This window comes from Mustela erminea, chromosome 9 (genome assembly GCF_009829155.1).
Source record: "Mustela erminea isolate mMusErm1 chromosome 9, mMusErm1.Pri, whole genome shotgun sequence".
Lineage (NCBI taxonomy): Eukaryota > Metazoa > Chordata > Mammalia > Carnivora > Mustelidae > Mustela > Mustela erminea.
Genome location: NC_045622.1, coordinates 14,262,004 through 14,278,716, shown reverse-complemented (window position 1 = coordinate 14,278,716; position 16,713 = coordinate 14,262,004). Strand labels below are relative to the sequence as shown.

At 53.2% G+C, this 16,713-nt stretch overlaps 1 protein-coding gene across 4 annotated transcripts; it reads left to right on the top strand.

Moving 5' to 3' along the window:
• The first annotated feature begins 3,337 nt into the window (after positions 1–3,337).
• On the top strand, positions 3,338–15,828 carry SCN2B (sodium voltage-gated channel beta subunit 2). 4 transcript variants are annotated; one of them, XM_032359121.1, is made up of 5 exons: positions 8,009–8,224; positions 8,617–8,784; positions 10,792–10,958; positions 11,249–11,459; positions 12,045–15,828. In XM_032359121.1, the coding sequence occupies exons 3-5, from the start codon at positions 10,809–10,811 to the stop codon at positions 12,242–12,244; spliced, it is 561 nt and encodes a 186-aa protein (XP_032215012.1). In that variant the 5' UTR covers positions 8,009–8,224; positions 8,617–8,784; positions 10,792–10,808; the 3' UTR covers positions 12,245–15,828. The 4 variants fall into 4 exon arrangements, with proteins under 4 accessions (XP_032215010.1, XP_032215012.1, XP_032215014.1 ...); XM_032359119.1 differs by lacking the exons at positions 8,009–8,224; positions 8,617–8,784 and adding an exon at positions 3,338–3,630; XM_032359123.1 differs by lacking the exon at positions 8,617–8,784.
• Positions 15,829–16,713: the final 885 nt, after the last annotated feature.

The window sequence follows — 16,713 nt, the reverse complement described above, 5'->3', positions numbered from 1 at the left end:
TTAAGACAAACAGGCTAGGGAGGCTCTCTGTAGAATTGGGATTGGGCATTCCAAAGACAAACGGAAACTACCTTCCTTTGGATTACTGAGAACACTGCTTCTCCCAGCAGGGTGGGTGACTAAATATTATCTAATAAAATATTCAGGGGTAAATGGCACTGGGTAGAAATGCCAAAATATAGGACTTTACTCCCCCCACAGCCCGTTTTTTGATATTGGTATCTTCGTTCTATGAAACACCTCTTTGAGTTTCAGCTTCCCTGGCTTTGCTGGCTCCCAGGGAACAAATGGGCATTTGGAGGCCCAGGTGAGCCATGGAAGGTTCTGCAGTAGCCCTCCTCCTGCCTCACCCTTCCACCCCTGATCTTTTGACCCTTACTCCTGGGGGATTGAGTTGCACAAAGGCTATTCTGTTATAAATTGTACACATGATTTCCCTTTCCCAAGTTTTGGGTAGAAACAGAGGGACATTCCTTATCTCAGATGTCTCCAGAATAGAAGTTTCTGGACCCTATATGAGACCAAATGAGCCAAGGAAGCAGCTTCCCTGAGCCCCACAGTCACCCTCCGCGACATTAAGGAAAAGGAGGAGGCCGGCTACGTCAAACCAAAACTCTCTGGCTGACATGTGCCTGCGGCAGCTTGGGTGGCTGAGCTGCAGACCCGGGCTGGCTTTGCTGGGGCCCGGCGGGAGGCCAGCCTCTCCCTCTGGGCACACTGGAGAGCCAGGCAGCTGCCGGTGGTGGAGGAGGGCTGTGGGGATGGAGACAGGCTGTTGCCACTGGAGGACACTTTTCCCTAGGCTGCCCCTCTGCTCCTTTGCTGATCTCCCTTCCCCTGGGCTGTGCTCCCCGTGTGGAGGAACCTGCTGAACCAGCCACAGCCAGACACGGTTAAGTGATGGAGTCTGTGAAGATCTGGGTGCCTAGAGGCACCTCTCTTCCCGCTGCCTTCAGCCCCGCCCCCCCCCAAACCCGGCCCACGTCACTCCTTCCAGCCCAGAACAGTTTCAGCAGCCTTGGGGGCTGATTTCACTGCTGTCAGCACGGTGTCTGCTTTCCCCCATTTTCTCTTCAAATTCATTCATTCGTTCTTCATTCCTTCTTCGCTTCGGTCATTCAGGCTTGCTCCTTGCAGCGACTACTATCCCTGTGTGTTGTCTGCCTGCGCTGAGCCAAACACCGCACTGGGCTCCCATTCTGTTTCTCCACACCCCGCGCGCTCTAGCACCCTCTTCTCACAGCCTGTGCAAAGGTCCCTCGCTTTGTCCATTCCAGTCTTCTCTTCCCTGTGTCTCTAAACAACCTGATGGGAGGTCTGGGGTCTCTTCCCCTTGGTGATGGGTTGTGTAGAATACTGGAAGTACCCCCTGGCTCACACAGACCTCAGTTTGAATCCTGGCTCTGATTCTGCCCTCACTGCCTACCATGTGTCATCTCAGGTGGGTTAAGGTCTGTTAGCCTCAGTTTCCCCATTTGCAATTAAAAAAAGAGAGAGAAGAAGAAATCCCCATCCCAGGGCTAGAGTTCAGTCGAGGTATCACCTGTGAAGTACTTGGCACAGAGTTATTACTCAAAAGGATGAGCTGCTCCCTCTTTGGTGCCTCGGTGGCCCTGGGCAAGTGTGAGGGATTGCTGCACAGAAACCTCCGTTCTACCGAACATCTCCCCAGAAGGGCCACCTTGGTTCTCCAACCTAAGTCCTCGTACTTGCGACGTTTGCCTATTTTTTCCTTCTTTTTTCAAATGGAAAGTTTTCAAACCTGCACCACCGAAGACAGAACTGTGTAATGAGCTCTGTGCACCGGCCGCCAGGTTCCACCATGAACAGCAACGTCCAGACTCGGGTCACCTACCCGCCACTCCTTTTGTGTGTGTGTGTGTGTGTGTGTGTGTGTAATAAAGCAACTACAAGCCACCCTATCATCTCACTTTAACACTCCAGTGTGTATAACAGATAAAGATGTTCACATCAAAATCACAGTAAGATACCATCTCACACTGTCAAATTGGCTTAAATAAACCACTCAGGAAACAACTAGTGTTGGCGAGGATCCGGAGAAAGGGGAGCCCTCTTGAACTGTTGGTGGGAATGCAAACGGGTGCAGCCACTCTGGAGAACAGTATGGAGGTTCCGCAAAAAGTTGAAAATGCTTACTCTACGATCCAGCAATCGCACTACTAGGTATTTATACAAAGGACACAAACCTAGCGATTTGAAGAGCACATGCAACCCAGTGTTTATAGCGGCAATGTCCACAAAAGCCGAACTATGGAAAGAGTCCAAATGTCCATCAACAGAGGAACGGATAAAGAAGATATGGAGTAGATACGTACTCAGTCTTCAGAAAGAATGAAATCTTGCCATTTGTGATGACGTGGATGGAATGAGAGGGTACAGTGCTAAGTGAAATAAGCCAGTTAGAGAAAGACAAATACCATATGATATCGCTCATATGTGGCATTTAAGAAAAAGCAGATGATCATAGGGGAAGGGAAGGAAAAACAAAGATGAAATCAGAGAGGGAGACAAACCATAAGAGACTCTTAACTCTAGGGGACAAGCTAGGGTTTGTTGCGGGAGGGGAGGGAGGTGGGGGGGGTAATGGACATTAAGGAGGTCACGTGATGTAATGCGCACTGGGTGTTACATGCAACTGATGAACCACTGAATTCTACCCCTGAAACTAAAAATCCAGTATATGTTAACTAAATTGAATTTAAATAAAGAATTTAAAAAAACCAAAAAGATATTCAAGAACATAACCACAATATTTTATCACACCCAACAAAACTAAGAATTATTCATGAATATAATTTAATACCCAGCCCACATTTATTTTTTCCCAATTGTCTCAAAAAATGTCTTTTTACTCTTGATTTGACTGGGTGTCAGGATTCCCCAAAGGCTCGTATTACATTCCTTTGTAAGATCTGTTAGGTGTTTTTACACCAACCTGCTTTGATATGTTCTGTTTTCAGTGGTAATTGTAGAAAAATGAGGAAGTCCTCATTTCCAGAAACTCTCCCCAACTCACTTCCCAAAACCCTTTCTAGATAACACAAAACAAGCATCTCCTTTTGGGGGTGTTTTAAAGAGTCCCCCCCCCCCAACTTATAGCAGTTTTGAAATGAATGAGCTTCTCTAACAACCTTTAAATCCCAACAGTCATCCCAGAGAAGAAGAAGAAAGAAGAAGAAGGGAGGCAGGACTTGGTTTAGTTCTTGGTTTAGGGGGAAAAGAATCCTGGGGAACTTTGTTCTTTTCAGAGAGACTTTTTTATGCCCTCCCACCTGCTTTTCAAAATCCACCAACCACAGAATTTACTCCATCCCCCTTTTTCTCTCTCTCCCTTACACACTCCCTCTCTCTTTTTAGCAGCAACATACAAGCCGGCCATATTAGAGAGATGGAAATAAAGCTTCCTTAATGTTGTATGTGTCTTTGAAGTACCTCTGTGCATTTTTTTTTTAGCATCTAACCATTCCTCCCTTGTAGCCCTCGGCCCCTCAAATCACCCTGTCCCTTATCCCACCCGACTAACATCTCAGTCTCTGAAAATGCACAGAGATGCCTGGCTACCTCGCCCTGCCTTCAGTCTCACGGGGCTCAGTCTCTTTTTCTCTTTGGGTAAGTTAGACTGCACATCTGCATGCTCCTGAGGGTCCAGAAGTGTAGCCACAGCTGGAAAGAGGATGGGGGCCGGGGGCAGGAAAGGAGACCTTGCTGGAGCTTCCCTTCATGTCCTTGGGAAGGGAGGTACCGGGGACTGGGGGAAGACATTGTTGGGGACTGCATAACGCTGGGACGAGCTGGTCACAGAAATGTTGGGTCGGGGATCTGAGCGTGCCTCGGGGGTGACAGTTAAAACCATGGGAAGTGATTTTTCTTTGGGTTCCCCTGAAATGGACTTACGTGGGGGTGGGGGAGGAGGATAGGTCGCTCTGCAAAGTCTCTTCGTGGATTTTTTTCTAAGCTGCTGCAAATATGGGGTCCTGGGTCTTCATGCTCTCTTAAGGGGCTTCTCTTGTAGACCATGATCTTTGGAATCTGGTGGATTTAGGATATTAGGAAAGAATGTTTGGGGGAGTGGGAGGTAGAAAGTTGAGTCTGGAAATCTGTACCATTGATTTGTGGAAATGTGTCGGGGGGCGGGGGGGGGATATCAGGCTTGAAGTATGGTCTCTGCATTGGGGAGAGACTTGCTGAAGCTAGCGCTGATGGAGGCCTCTGGGCCAGATGGAGTGGAGGAGGGAGTCAGGTGAAGGGATCAGGAAAAAAAGAAAAAAAAAAAAAAAGGAACTCTTTGGCTGAGTGTGGCTGTGGCCCTTTAAGACCAGCCCAGCCTTGCAAACAGCCTTGTCAACTGATCCAAATGTTAATTTCTAATTTCACATTGGACCACTCAGGACTTCCTGGTGAGTAGGTGGGCTAGAGAGTTATTTGCAAGCCTGCTTTATAGGTAGTTTCCTTCTTGCTCCTAAACTTACTCATTGCTGATGTAGTCAAGCCCAGGGATTGTCAGTGGGGTTAGTCCCCATTACTATCCTCCCTCCTCCTTCCCCCCTTCTCCTTGTCTTTCTCTGGTGTGCTGGGTTGGATATTGGGCAGGAGTGCTAGACAGAGACAACACAGAGCCCCTGGCAGCTTGCGTCATAAGGCCTACTAACTTTGCCGAGTTACTGGACATATTAACAGAGCAGGAATGTTACGGAAGCCTGGGCCCTACAGAGACTGGGCCATACAAAGACGGTGAGCCTTGGAATCAGTTCTGGGTTTAAAATCACCTTTACTTCATGACCATAGACAAGTGACTTGACCCTTCTGAGCTTTGGTTCTTTCGTGGGTAAACTGGAGAATGCCTGGGTTTTGTGTAAAGCTGCGGTATACAGCAGGTGCTCAATAATAGTTGGGCTTTTCACATGCCCAGGGGGTGTATGCCTTATTTAGTCCTCAGGATAATCAGTAATCGAATGAGGTAGGTGCTGTTATGATCCTTCTGTTATGGATGAGGAAACAGGCACAGAGAAATGCAGTAAGTAAGTTACTTAAAGTAACTGAAAGTCATACGACTAGTGTAAGGTGAACTGAGATTTGAACCAGTTTGTCGGACTTCTAGTTCTTAGCTGTTGAACTCTACTGCCCCCAATGTTACTGAAATGGTACTGCTATATTAACAAGAATGGATCAAAGAATCTCAAGGCAGGCAAAGAGACGGGGAGTTGGGGGATGACCTGGGGGTAAGGAGCCAGGGATGGAGGACAGGTGACTTTCTTGGCACTTAGGGAGAGCTTCCTGTGGAAGGGCGACAGTCTTATGAGAGCCTGATCTAAGTGAAAAAAGGAAGGGGCCTCCATGACTGTGACCAGGGAATGTTTTCCGGGAGGATGGGGTCTAGAGTGAAGAGGTCAGGGAATGGGGCTTGTAAGGTGATGGTGGGAGGAAGCTAGAGCCTCTGCAACCTGGGTGGTAGATCTTGAACTTGAACTTGACTGATGCTATGATGAGGTAGGCCCTGGCACTCCAAGTCTAAGGGCTCAGGTGGACAGTGGAATTTTGGTGATTGTAATGGCGTCAGTCTCCAAGGTGAAGGGACAAATGACAAAGGGGGGACCACATCAGGGGAAGGGTTTGTGAGAATAACCATAGAGCAGGTAAATCATAGAGGATAACCAGCTGGGCAATCTGCCGTACACACAGCAGAGGCACGTGAGACTAGTTTTTAGCTAGAAATAGTCTGAATGACTGGACTTGCCAGAGTTTTTCTTAAGACCATCGGCTCTGCAGTCACCAGCCTTGTTACCAAGACTGGGTTAAGTTAGGCGAGGGTTAGAAAGTGGAGTCCGGTCCTCACTCAGGCCCACTGCCTGCATCTGCAGGGCTCTGGACATGGAGGGGAAATACCTTTCCTTCCTTCCACAGACATTTATGGAGTGCCCATCTGGTATCACATACTGTTCTGGGGATACCAAGGGGATACCCAGGGATACCAAGATGAGTAGAAATAAGTTCCCCAGAGCCTCCCAAGGGACACAGACACAGGCACACGAACAGATAATGACAGCACAACATCACAGGGCCTGTCCTAATGATAAATCATAATGATGCTGATCATGATAGTAGCGAGCCTTCGTCGAGGGCTATGTACCGGGCATCACTGGGAGCTTCATACATTTGCAAGTCATGTAATCCTCACAACTGCCCTAGGAGTCGGATTCTATTATTGTCTCCCATTTTACAGATGAGGAAACTGGGGTCTGGATGGTTAACTCTCTTGCCTAAGATCTCACCGCTTGGCCACAAGGCTGTTCTGCCTTCCAGTCACCTGGAAGTGATAGGAACAGGGCTGGGGAGAGGGTCCAGGTGCTGGGCAAGCTGTCCTCGTGGCATGCCTCATGAGCTGTGAACTGCAGCATAGGGAAGAGGGCCCCAAGTTGAAAAGGGTGAATGAGATTCCTGGCCTGAAGCATAAACGTATGCAGAGGCATGAGGGGTGAAAGAAGGTGGGTTTGTTAGGAAAAGTAAGGAGTCGGAGATCACCGATGTGGAGGAAGCACAGATGGTTGGGAGCTGCAGGTGAGGAGGCCAAGACTTAGGTTGGTCCCAGATGGCAAAGGGTTGGAAGCTGTGCCCAGGAGCCTGGACTTGATCCTGAAAGCAACAGGGAGCCAGTGGAGGGGTGGTGAGGACATGTTGCCAGGGGTAGACTTGGCTTGGAGATGGAGATCCTGGTGTGGGGGAGGGTCTGAAAGCAGGAGGCAGGGTCTGTGTGTCACACTCCTCTGGGAGGCAGGGGGCTGCCTCAGAAGGTTGGGGAGGCCATTCCTCTGCTTAGATACTCTCTTTTAATGAAGAAGAAAATAAACCTACCTCATTGGTTGCTGTAGGGTTGGAAAGAGGAATGGAGAGAGTTCCCTTTTGTCTTTGCCGGAGACAGAGCTTGGTAGGACATGAGCAAATCTGTGTGATCTCTGAAAGATGGGCCAGTTAGAACAGTGGATAGCATGGGACCTGGGGTGCCCAGATGTGGCCCCCCAAGAAAGGAGGGGAGGCCTGGGTGATGGAGGCCAGTGATGTTTTGGAGCTAAGACCAGAAGCCACATCCTTACTATACCCCCCATTGATCCCCATTTCCTTTCTATCAGTTGGAAATCAGGAGACCCAGACCTGGTCCTAAATGGGACAACCAGGACTGAGCTTCCTTTCATGGATGTTCCTTTAAACAGTACCATTCCCCTCTAGAGCTGGGGGCTGGCAGTTTGGGGCTGGATCTGCTGTGGAGACAGTCGGGGGGTGGGGAGAAATGGGGGGGTGGAGGCATGGTTGTTCCCTGGCATTCCTTGGAGTATCACCAGGCCTCAACCCCTCACCCCTTGTCTGGAGCCTGGCAGCCTGGGCCAAAATGGAACTTTGTCACTTATTAGCTGTGAACTTGGGCTATGCATGTAACTTCTTTGTGCTCAATTGCAACATCTGGAAAACAGGGTGGTAACAGGGCTCTTGTAAGTATCAAATGAGGTCATATCTATGGAATGAGTAAGACAGCATCTGGCCTGCAGGAAGCACTCTGTTGTTGGGAAGTCCTTTCTATGGCCCTAGCTGCGGGCTTGGCTACTTTCCAGGAGCCGCAGAGTTTACTGGGGTTTTGCTCACAGCTCTGACCTTGTTGCATGGTGCTTTCTTCGGCTTTAATGGGGGCCTGGATTGGTGAGAGGTCTAAAACGCTGGTAGGGGACTCAGGCTGAGGAGGGTGACTTAGAGTAGGAGTCAGGAAGCACGGTCTGGCCCCGGCTTGTCCGCGTCCTCTGTGTGTTTCCCTCAGTGCCTCACTTGCCTCACTGGGGAAGCGGTGGGTCTAGGTCCCCAATTCTGGAGATGCCCCATCTGGCTTCCTCTGTTGTGACCATCCCCGCGTCTCTCTGCGCTTGGGACTCCCTGGTTGTCTCTGACCACTAGAGGGCGCACGCGTCCCTCCTGGGGCCTCCAGCCGGGGCCAGGCGGCTGGGCTGCAGGAAGTAAAGGGACTCCGCATTGCACCTCGGCTCCCTCTGCTCAGCCAGAAAGGACCTCCCCGCAGCTCTGCCCTTCCACACGGCAGGGTGCGGGCTCCTTCTCAGCGGAGGGGGCTGCTTGTGGAATTCAAGTTCTCATCTGAGGGATGGGGGCTGACCTGGGAAAAAGGCCAGGGATAGGTCAGCCCGTTTCACAGCACCTGCTTTCTGGGGTCGGTCGGAGGCCCCTTTTGGGAAGGAGCCCTGGGAAGGTAGCGGCACTCGGAGGGGGTTAGAGAAGCGGGGGCCTTACTCGGGTAAGAGGTGAGCTCAGGACAAGGCCCTGCCTGGTTGCTTCCCTGCAGATTTCTCTGCCTCTGCAGAGCGCGGGCGGCAGTGGCATTTTCTGCACACCTCCTCCTTGCCTGGCGCTGTGCTAGGTGCTTTCATAATGCTGATGAGAGCGGGGATCCGGGAAATGGGCTTTGTTCTTCTTGGCAGGCCCACTCAGCCTCCCCAGGTCACGCTCCCCTAGTGAGCGCAGCCCACACTCCCAGAAGCGAGGGCGCTGCAGGTGGGTCTGCACGCCTAATGCCTCCACCTAAGACTCCGCTGCGACCTCTAGAGCCAGCAGGTCGGAGCCCCTCCTGTCCTTAAATCCTGTCCACTGAGCCCCGGCCACTCATCCCGGGGGAGGAGCTCAGCAGACCGACATCCCCCGGTTCGCAGGCTGCGCTGGGGCTGCTTCCGGGGAGGGGCCCAGCTGCTGTGCGCTACACCGCGGTTTGGCAAGGTGAGACCTGCGGGTGATGCTTCCGGCCTGCGCCGCGGGCCGGCCGGGTGCCAAAGCTGGGGGAATTCCAAGGGGCTGCCCTCTGCCAGGACACTGTCCCATAAGGCCTTCCTGTTCGGGAGGGCAGAACTTAAGGAGAATGTAGGGTAGCAGGAGCTGCCAGCCTGCGCATCACGCTTTTAGTATTTTATCTCTTTGAAATGATGATGGCAGCCCCAGGAGGTGGCTGTCATCAGTTCTGTTTTACGGAGCAGGCGACTGGGCCTTGGAAGGTGAAGGAGCTTGCCCACATCCCCCCAGCGATGGAAGGCAGAGCTGGAAGGGGCCCCGTGTCTCAGGGATCTCCTAGTCTACGCTCTTCCTGTAGCCATAGCTTCCTAGCCACGCCCTCTGCCCCTCCTCCGTTTGCACCCCTCCCGCCTCCACCCCCAAGCCCCAGAGAGCTTTCTATCACACACAGAAGAAAATCGGAATCCCAAATTCTGGCCACCCAGAGCCCCTAGTGCCTCACTCCTGCCTAACTCTGGGATCCTACCATTTGCTCCTTGATTGCTGCTCCTTGTGATGCAGACACAAGAAGCTCATTCCAGCCACTGGGACTGTGGTCTTGATGCTCCACTGCTCTGCACTTGATTCCTTCAGGATTTGAGATGGCTCACTCCCTCACCTTGTCAGGGGCTGCCTACACGTCAGCTCCTCCGAGCAGTCCTCCCTGACTGTGGGTAGGAAACAACACCCCTTTGCTTTGCTATAATTCTTACAGTAGCTGCCAGACATCACTACATAGTTACATTATAATTTTCTTCCTTGTTAGGGTGTGTTCCCTTCCCTAGATGGCAAACTTCATGTGGCGGGGACTCTGCCGCCATTGTTCACAGCAGTAAGTCCTGGGGCGTAGGCTAAGTGCAGGGGCGTGTGGGGGGGTGGCTTGTAAATATGGGGTAAATGAATGAATGCGTGGCTGATTCTGGACGTTACTGTTTAACTCTATAAACAAAATGAATATTTTGGGATGAGGTTTCGACGATTTTGGCAGAAAATCTTAGCGTTAAGTTCGTACTAAGGTGAGGCCAGTGAGGGACCTATGGTGTGCAGTTTAAAGACATGTCTGCCTGACCCTGAGGGTGGATGACCCCTTAAATTCTGTGTCCAAGGCTTTCTGCCCCATAGAGATCCCTGCGGCTTCAACTGGAAGGGCTTGGGCTCCCTCAGCTCACCCTAGCCTCTGCTCTGCTGAGGGTGTCCAAGGGGGCCAGGCAGCCCCAGCACCCAACTCTTCTACACTAGGCCTGGTGCTCCTTATAGGATTTGACAGAAATCTGCTGTCCCCATTATGTCACCCCTTCAGCCTATGTCAGCTCCTTGCTGGGACATTTCCAGGTCTGACATCTCCAGAAGGGACTCCTGTCCTCGTTGATGCATCCGTTGGTCCCTTGGAATTGTGCCTCTTCTTCTGGGATGCCTCTTACCTCCCACTGCTTGGCTGCCATTTTTCTTGCTTGCCAGAAACCCCGGGGAAGAGCAGGGGGCTGGGCTTTCCTGTGGCCCTCGTGCATAGAGAGCAAGGCCTTCTGAATCTTCACCTGTCCTGAAGGCTTTCTGCCGTGTGGGCTTTGGATCAGCAGAGTTGAGAAGGGGGAAACTGAGGCCAGCACAGTGGAGTCCCTTGTCCACGGTCTTCTGCTAGCAGGTGATAATAGTAGAGCTGGGGCAGGACAGCCAGATGAGGGGTTGCACATCTATGGTCCTGGGAAAGACTTGGGGCCATTCGTCTGCCCTGGCTTAATAGGCGACTTCTCTCCCCACCAAGCCTTGCTTTACTCCAAGGGCCACATCACGTACCCTGGGGAGCTTTGCCCGCCCCACACCACTCCCTGACTCATTTCAGACCCAAGGGATCCAGCCCAAGGCCAAGGCTCTGCTCCTCTCCCCATCAGGTGCAGAAGGCTTGCTGCCTCCCTGGGCCCATGAGCCAGAATCCTCACCAGCTTGTCACTTTATCCACAGTGCCGCCGGGGCGGACCATGGAGGTCACAGTACCTACCACACTCAACGTCCTCAATGGCTCTGATGCCCGTCTGCCCTGTACATTCAACTCCTGCTACACAGTGAACCACAAACAGTTCTCCCTGAACTGGACCTACCAGGAGTGTAGTAACTGCTCTGAGGAGATGGTGAGTCCCTGGAGGGGGTCGGCGGGGAGGGAGGGAGCAGGAGCTCCGGGGCATGAAGCCCACATTTCCCACCGTCTGCCCCTTGCCGTGGACCAGGACCCTGGGGATCCTGGTGGGCAGTCTGCTCCAGAGGGCTTCCGCAGAAGGTGTGTGGTCACACCTGGGTGGCCCTGGGAGGGCGGCAGAGACCTGGAGGTAGCCGCCTCTCTTCCAGGGAACCAGGTGGATTGGGGGGAGGGGTGCACGCCCTCTCCTTGCAGCTGCTCGATCATGCGGTTCCTCCTCCCCAGTTCCTCCAGTTCCGCATGAAGATCATCAACCTGAAGCTGGAGCGGTTCCGAGACCGCGTGGAGTTCTCGGGGAACCCCAGCAAGTATGACGTGTCGGTGACACTGAGAAATGTGCAGCTCGAGGATGCGGGCACCTACAACTGCTACATCATGAACCCGCCCGACCGCCACCGCGGCCACGGAAAGATCTACCTGCAGGTCCTCATGGAAGGTGAGTGGCCGGCAGAGCGGGCAGCCAACTGCCCTGGGGCCCCTGCCTGTCCCCCGCCCCACCCTCCAGCAGGGGGATCACCCCGCTCCTTGGGAGGGGCTGTGCCTTCCTGAGGTGGGAGCTCTGGCTTGTTGGGGGGTGGTGCGGGGAGGCATCCCCGTTACTTCCTCAGGTCTCTGAGGACTGAAACCAGGTCTTATCCTTATAGTGACCTTGGTCATGGTCATGAGGCCATGGTCATTGGTTGGGCACATGCTATCACTAGAAGTCAGCCACCTAAGGTCATGCAATGAGTGAATAGCACAATTAGGACTCCATTTTGGGTCTATTTGATCTCAAAGTCCGTGCTCTTAAATTCTGCATTTTACTGTCCTTCCCTGGGCCTTTGAGGTGCACTGCGATTTTGGGGTGGAGTGCAGAGAGCTCAGGGGCCTGGTTTGATTGTGGCTTTTACTACAGTGCTTTCTATGCCAAGCGTCCGGTCAGGACCACCCCACGCATACTGCGGGGAGCAGGGGGCCGAGGCGGAGGCTCCCTCTCCCTGCCCCGGTGCTCAGGGGAGGTCTGTTTCTTTTCCTTCTGCAGAGCCCCCTGAGCGGGACTCCACAGTGGCCGTGATCGTGGGCGCCTCCGTGGGCGGCTTCCTGGCGGTGGTCATCTTGGTGCTGATGGTAGTAAAGTGTGTGAGGAGGAAAAAAGAGCAGAAACTGAGCACGGATGACCTGAAGACGGAGGAGGAGGGCAAGACAGACGGAGAGGGCAACGCGGAGGACGGCCCCAAGTAACACGGCCCCGCAGCCCCTCCCTCGCGTCCTGTCTTCCTCCCACCCTCCACCCTGCACACTGTGCCCCCGCCTGCCCTCTCTTGGTGTGCTTCTCTTGATCCAGGGTCCCAGGGCCCACCTGGGGCCTCCCGAACCCCTCACTTCGTACCCCCTACCCTGCACCAAGAGTGACTCACCTCTCTTTCATTTGGGAAACCTGCCATGGCACGTGGGACGTGTGGGCCCTGGGGAGGGAGAAGTGGGCTCAAACTGCCTGTCCCTGAGAGGAGGCAGGAGGCCTGAGCGAGGGTCCCAGAGGGGGGGTGGATGAGGGGGAGGTCAGCGGCCCAGCCTGCCTCGTTTGTGGACTGGTCTAGTGGGCCTCAGGGAAGATCTGCGGATGGCTGAGGGGCTCTCCTGGGCTGCCTCAAGAGAGCCTGGGCTGTGGCGTGGCTCTGCTCCCTGAGCTGCTCCAGGCCAGGCAGCCCTGTCAGGCTGGGGGCTGCTGAAGGGTTCCTGTCACTTGGGTGGGGGTGGGGCATGTTGAAGGGATGACTGCATTTCCTGGGCACTGAGGGGAAGCCTTGGCCCAAGGACCTGTGCTCTTACCCCCTCTCCTTCAACAGCTGTTACCACAGGAGCCTGGGGGGGGGGGGCGGGTTTCTGTTGGCCGCGCATCTCTTGGGATTGGGGCGGGAGGAGCACCACATGGGGCTGGGGATGGGTTGATTCCTTGCAGGAAGTGGTCATTTTTCACCATAGGGAACTACTAAGAGCAGAGAAATTTCAAAGTTGGCTAAGGTCTGAAGGGGTGGGGGCTCCGTGGTAAAATGGAGTTGGTTACAGTCTGCCTCCTCCAGCGGGGTGACGGCCCTCAGTGCGGGCGTGGGGCTGGGGAAGGTGGACACGGCTGTGGAGGAGTTGAGGTACAGACTGGGGCCTTCATTCGGGCCTTCTCTTCAGACTTTCTCCGTGAGCTTCAGCAGGGTTTTTAGCTTTTCCTTTCCAGGGAAGGGGATGCCCTGAGGGAAACATCCTGCCGCCATGTTTCACCCTCCAGGCCCCAGGGCCCCCCCTCTGTGGGGAGGCAAGTAGCATTTCTGGAAAGCCAACTTTCACTGCCATTTTACTCACATGAAGAGGGAATTATTTAAGCCTCAAGAGAGGGAGAGAGACAGAGAGAACCTGCTGACGTGCACTCTACCTTGGAAGACCCTCAGAGATCCAGGCGGCAAGCCATTCCTTACGGGTGGGGAACCAGGTTCAGACTGGCAAGACTGAGCGTCCGGCCCTTCCCTCCTCTGGTTCCTCAGTCTCCAGTTTGAACCAACAGAGCCATAGTTTTCCCTGTGGCAAGGGTCTCTGTGGGCTGCTAGACAGGGAAGTGAGGTGAGGGAGCTGGGCTGTCCACTGCCTGATCCTCTCCAAGGGCGCTGGGGACGGAAGGATGGAGCGGGCGGGCAGAGCTGCTGGCAAGGCCCCCCCAATCCCCATCCCAGACTGACCTTCTTCAGCATTTCCCCAGCCTTTCCAGGAGCTCAGACCCTGCCCAGGCTCCCGGAGTCAGTGCCCAGGGCAGGAACCGGTCTGAGGAAAGGGGGTAGAGACAGGATGTGACAGTCTCAGGGAGCATTCTCTGCCTCTGCCAGGCAGGTGGCCAATTTGGGGAGAGAACAAGAGCATATGGGAGGTTAAGTTTAAGTCACTTCAATTCGACATCCATTTACTGAGCATCTCCTGTGTGCTGGCCACCGTGCCGGCCGCCGGGGGGGACACACAAAGCCATAACAGAGTTGGGAACTGTCAGGTCAGCACTGTGGGGACCAAGATTCATTTTTTTTTTTTTTTTTTTTGGTGCATCTAATTCCACCTCTGCAGCCACTGCTTCCAGGGCTGGAGTTGGAGAAGGAAGAGAGTCCTGACTCTGGGCCCTGGGAAGGGAAGAAAGGAAGGAAAGGGGAGGGGGAGGTGCACAGGGAACAAGGTGACAGGCCAGGCAGAGTGGGTGAAGAGTGGGGGACGACAGCCTGGGTCACAGCTCCTGGGTGGGGGGAGTCCAGCTCCGTACCTAACTGCCAATCAACACACTGCCAATGGGAGTGGGCTAAGCCACCAGGATGCCTGGGGCGGGCGGGCACAGCCCATCCTTGGAGCCAACCAGCTAGGAGGGGAGCGATGGGTGGTGGGCATCTCATACCAGCTGAGACCAAGGGCGGTTGGGACACACTTCTGCAGCCTGCAGATTTCACTTTCCGGCAACCTCTCAAGTGCTCTCCTCTCCCAGGATGAGTGGGGATCTGCGCTGATGCGGGGCACTTTTCTTTTTCCAGGAGGCGTAATATTTAGGGGAAATTTTTGCGCGATTCCCTAGGTTTATTCTAAGAAGTCCTAACTCTCCACCAAGAAGCGCCAGACTTCTGGGTTCATTCCTTTCAACGCCCTGACCCAGTGGGGCCCCCCCGCTGCCCACCCTCATGGGCGCTTTCTCTTGCAGCCTCTTAGAATCTCTTCTGGAGGTCTCCTAGGGCTGCCTCCCCCAGAGCCGTGAGGTTGGGAACAAGATGGGGCTTCTTTGAGTAGAGGTGGGGAACCAGTGACATGTTCCCATAGCAGCCATTTCTCTACCCTGCTTTCTAGTTTCTGCCAGCAAGCTGCTCCTGTCCCTGCGGGGTGGGGTCCAACCCCACTTCCAGCTGCATGTTCCCATCACTGCGCTCTGCTGGGTCCAGTCTGCTGGTTTCCTCCACCACCCCTGCCTCTCCTGTTGTCTTGGAGCTCCCTGTCTATCTCTTCCTCCTAATCAAGGGCCACTTGTAAAGAGATGGGCTGGTCAACCCATGGGACTTAACTTCTAAGAACAAAGTACAATTTTTCAGGACTGAAATGCCTTGAGGTGCCTTGAAACTGGCTTTGAAAATGACTACCTGCCCCTTAGCTATGGACTAATCACAGTTATTCCCAATTTATAGAAAGGAAAAACTGATTGGATCCATATTTTCTCCCCGGAAGTCCCTTGGGGAAGTCGGGCTGGTAAGTATTTACAAGGTCAGGTAAAGCAGATGGACAATGGGAAATACTGGCCAGGTCCCAGAAGATAGTCCCGGGCCATAAGGATGGCATGGTGCGGTTGGAATGAATGATAAATCAAGAAATTTCCTTGCAATTTGTCTTAAGGACAGACTGTGCCTCTTGCTGATGTCTTCCTCTATTGAAGTTTGCTGATGCATTTGCACATAGGTATATAGGTATAGATATATTCTATATACAAATAGAAAACATTGTGTTACATCCACCCCAAAAGTTATACTGGGTGAGGTGGGGGAAACCATCATTTCTCAATGTTTTGAGTTAATTCACCAAAGGCAAATTACGGAATGTTCTTACTGCTTTTTGTGCACTTGGAGGAGAAAACCCAACTACTTTTGCACTTTTTAGGTTTAATGTGCTACAGGGTGGTTGGAGGGGGTGGCGGGGAGAAAAACCCAGTGGTCCTCTGTGGCCCAGCTGCTGTGATGTGTCTGCTTCTTGGAGCAGACTGCGTTTCTTTTGCAGTTTGCCATATTGCTTGGATCTTTGGCTGCAATAAACAGATCATCTCCCCTGAACATCCCTTGAGTGTGGCTTTTTTCGGGGGTGCAGAGTGGGGTAAGTTGGAGGCTTTGGAGGGATGCTGCCAGGGATCCCTGCTGCTCCTCTCCTGGTGATCCTGCTGATGTTGCCCTGTCCTCAGCAAGGACACAGTCCTTCTACTCTGCTCATGTTGAGAAATGGCTCATGTCTTTCCCCCTTTGCCTTCTCTCGGAATCCTGGGCACTCCCTCCACCTTGGAAGCACCCTGAAGACATGGCGGCTCAACACCCACTTCTTGGGGGCCTCTTGGTTATTTCTGGGATGACGAGTCTTGGGCACAGTGACACTGTTAAATGGACGTTGGCCATTTTTTCCATAGATGGATGGGCCATTCTTCCCCCCCAGCCCCCACCAATTTCTAAGCCATGTCTCACTAGGCAGGCACTTCCTTTGCCTGCTCTGGACTTGGTGGGTTGGGGAACAGGTGAGAGCTGCTCAGAGTCTGCCCTCATGCCCATTCACGGGTGAGGGTGGTAAGGGGGAAGAGTCAGGTTGTTCATGTCCCATCTGAGCACTGCTGGATCGGATTTGTGTGCTGCTGCGGAATCCCACTCTCGGGACTAAGGACGCCCTCCTGGTGTGGCCGGGTAGGGGGATACTCCTAGTCCAGACAAACCCAGTCTTTTTCTTTCTTGCTTCCTGTTCTTAGTCTCTGCATTTTTTTACCTACACGCACACATGCACAAACGTACATACACGCGTGCGTGTGTACGAGAAAGATAAGAAAAAAGTTGAAACTTTCTGAATGGCAAGGAAATGCAGAAGTGGTTCATTCCTATTTTTCTTCTGGTTTCTCTGTCATTCTGTCTACTCCCTGGTGACCCAGAGACCCTTGCCAGTGGTTAGTGGCCAGGTGCATG

Excerpts from the sequence above, each read along its gene's own strand:
- SCN2B (XM_032359119.1), top strand. The coding sequence starts at position 3,561 with ATGCACAGAGATGCCTGGCTACCTCGCCCTGCCTTCAGTCTCACGGGG. Across the intron at positions 3,631-10,791 it reads CAGTCTCTTTTTCTCTTTGG|TGCCGCCGGGGCGGACCATG; the intron begins GTAAGTTAGACT and ends CTTTATCCACAG. Across the intron at positions 11,460-12,044 it reads CCTGCAGGTCCTCATGGAAG|AGCCCCCTGAGCGGGACTCC; the intron begins GTGAGTGGCCGG and ends TTCCTTCTGCAG.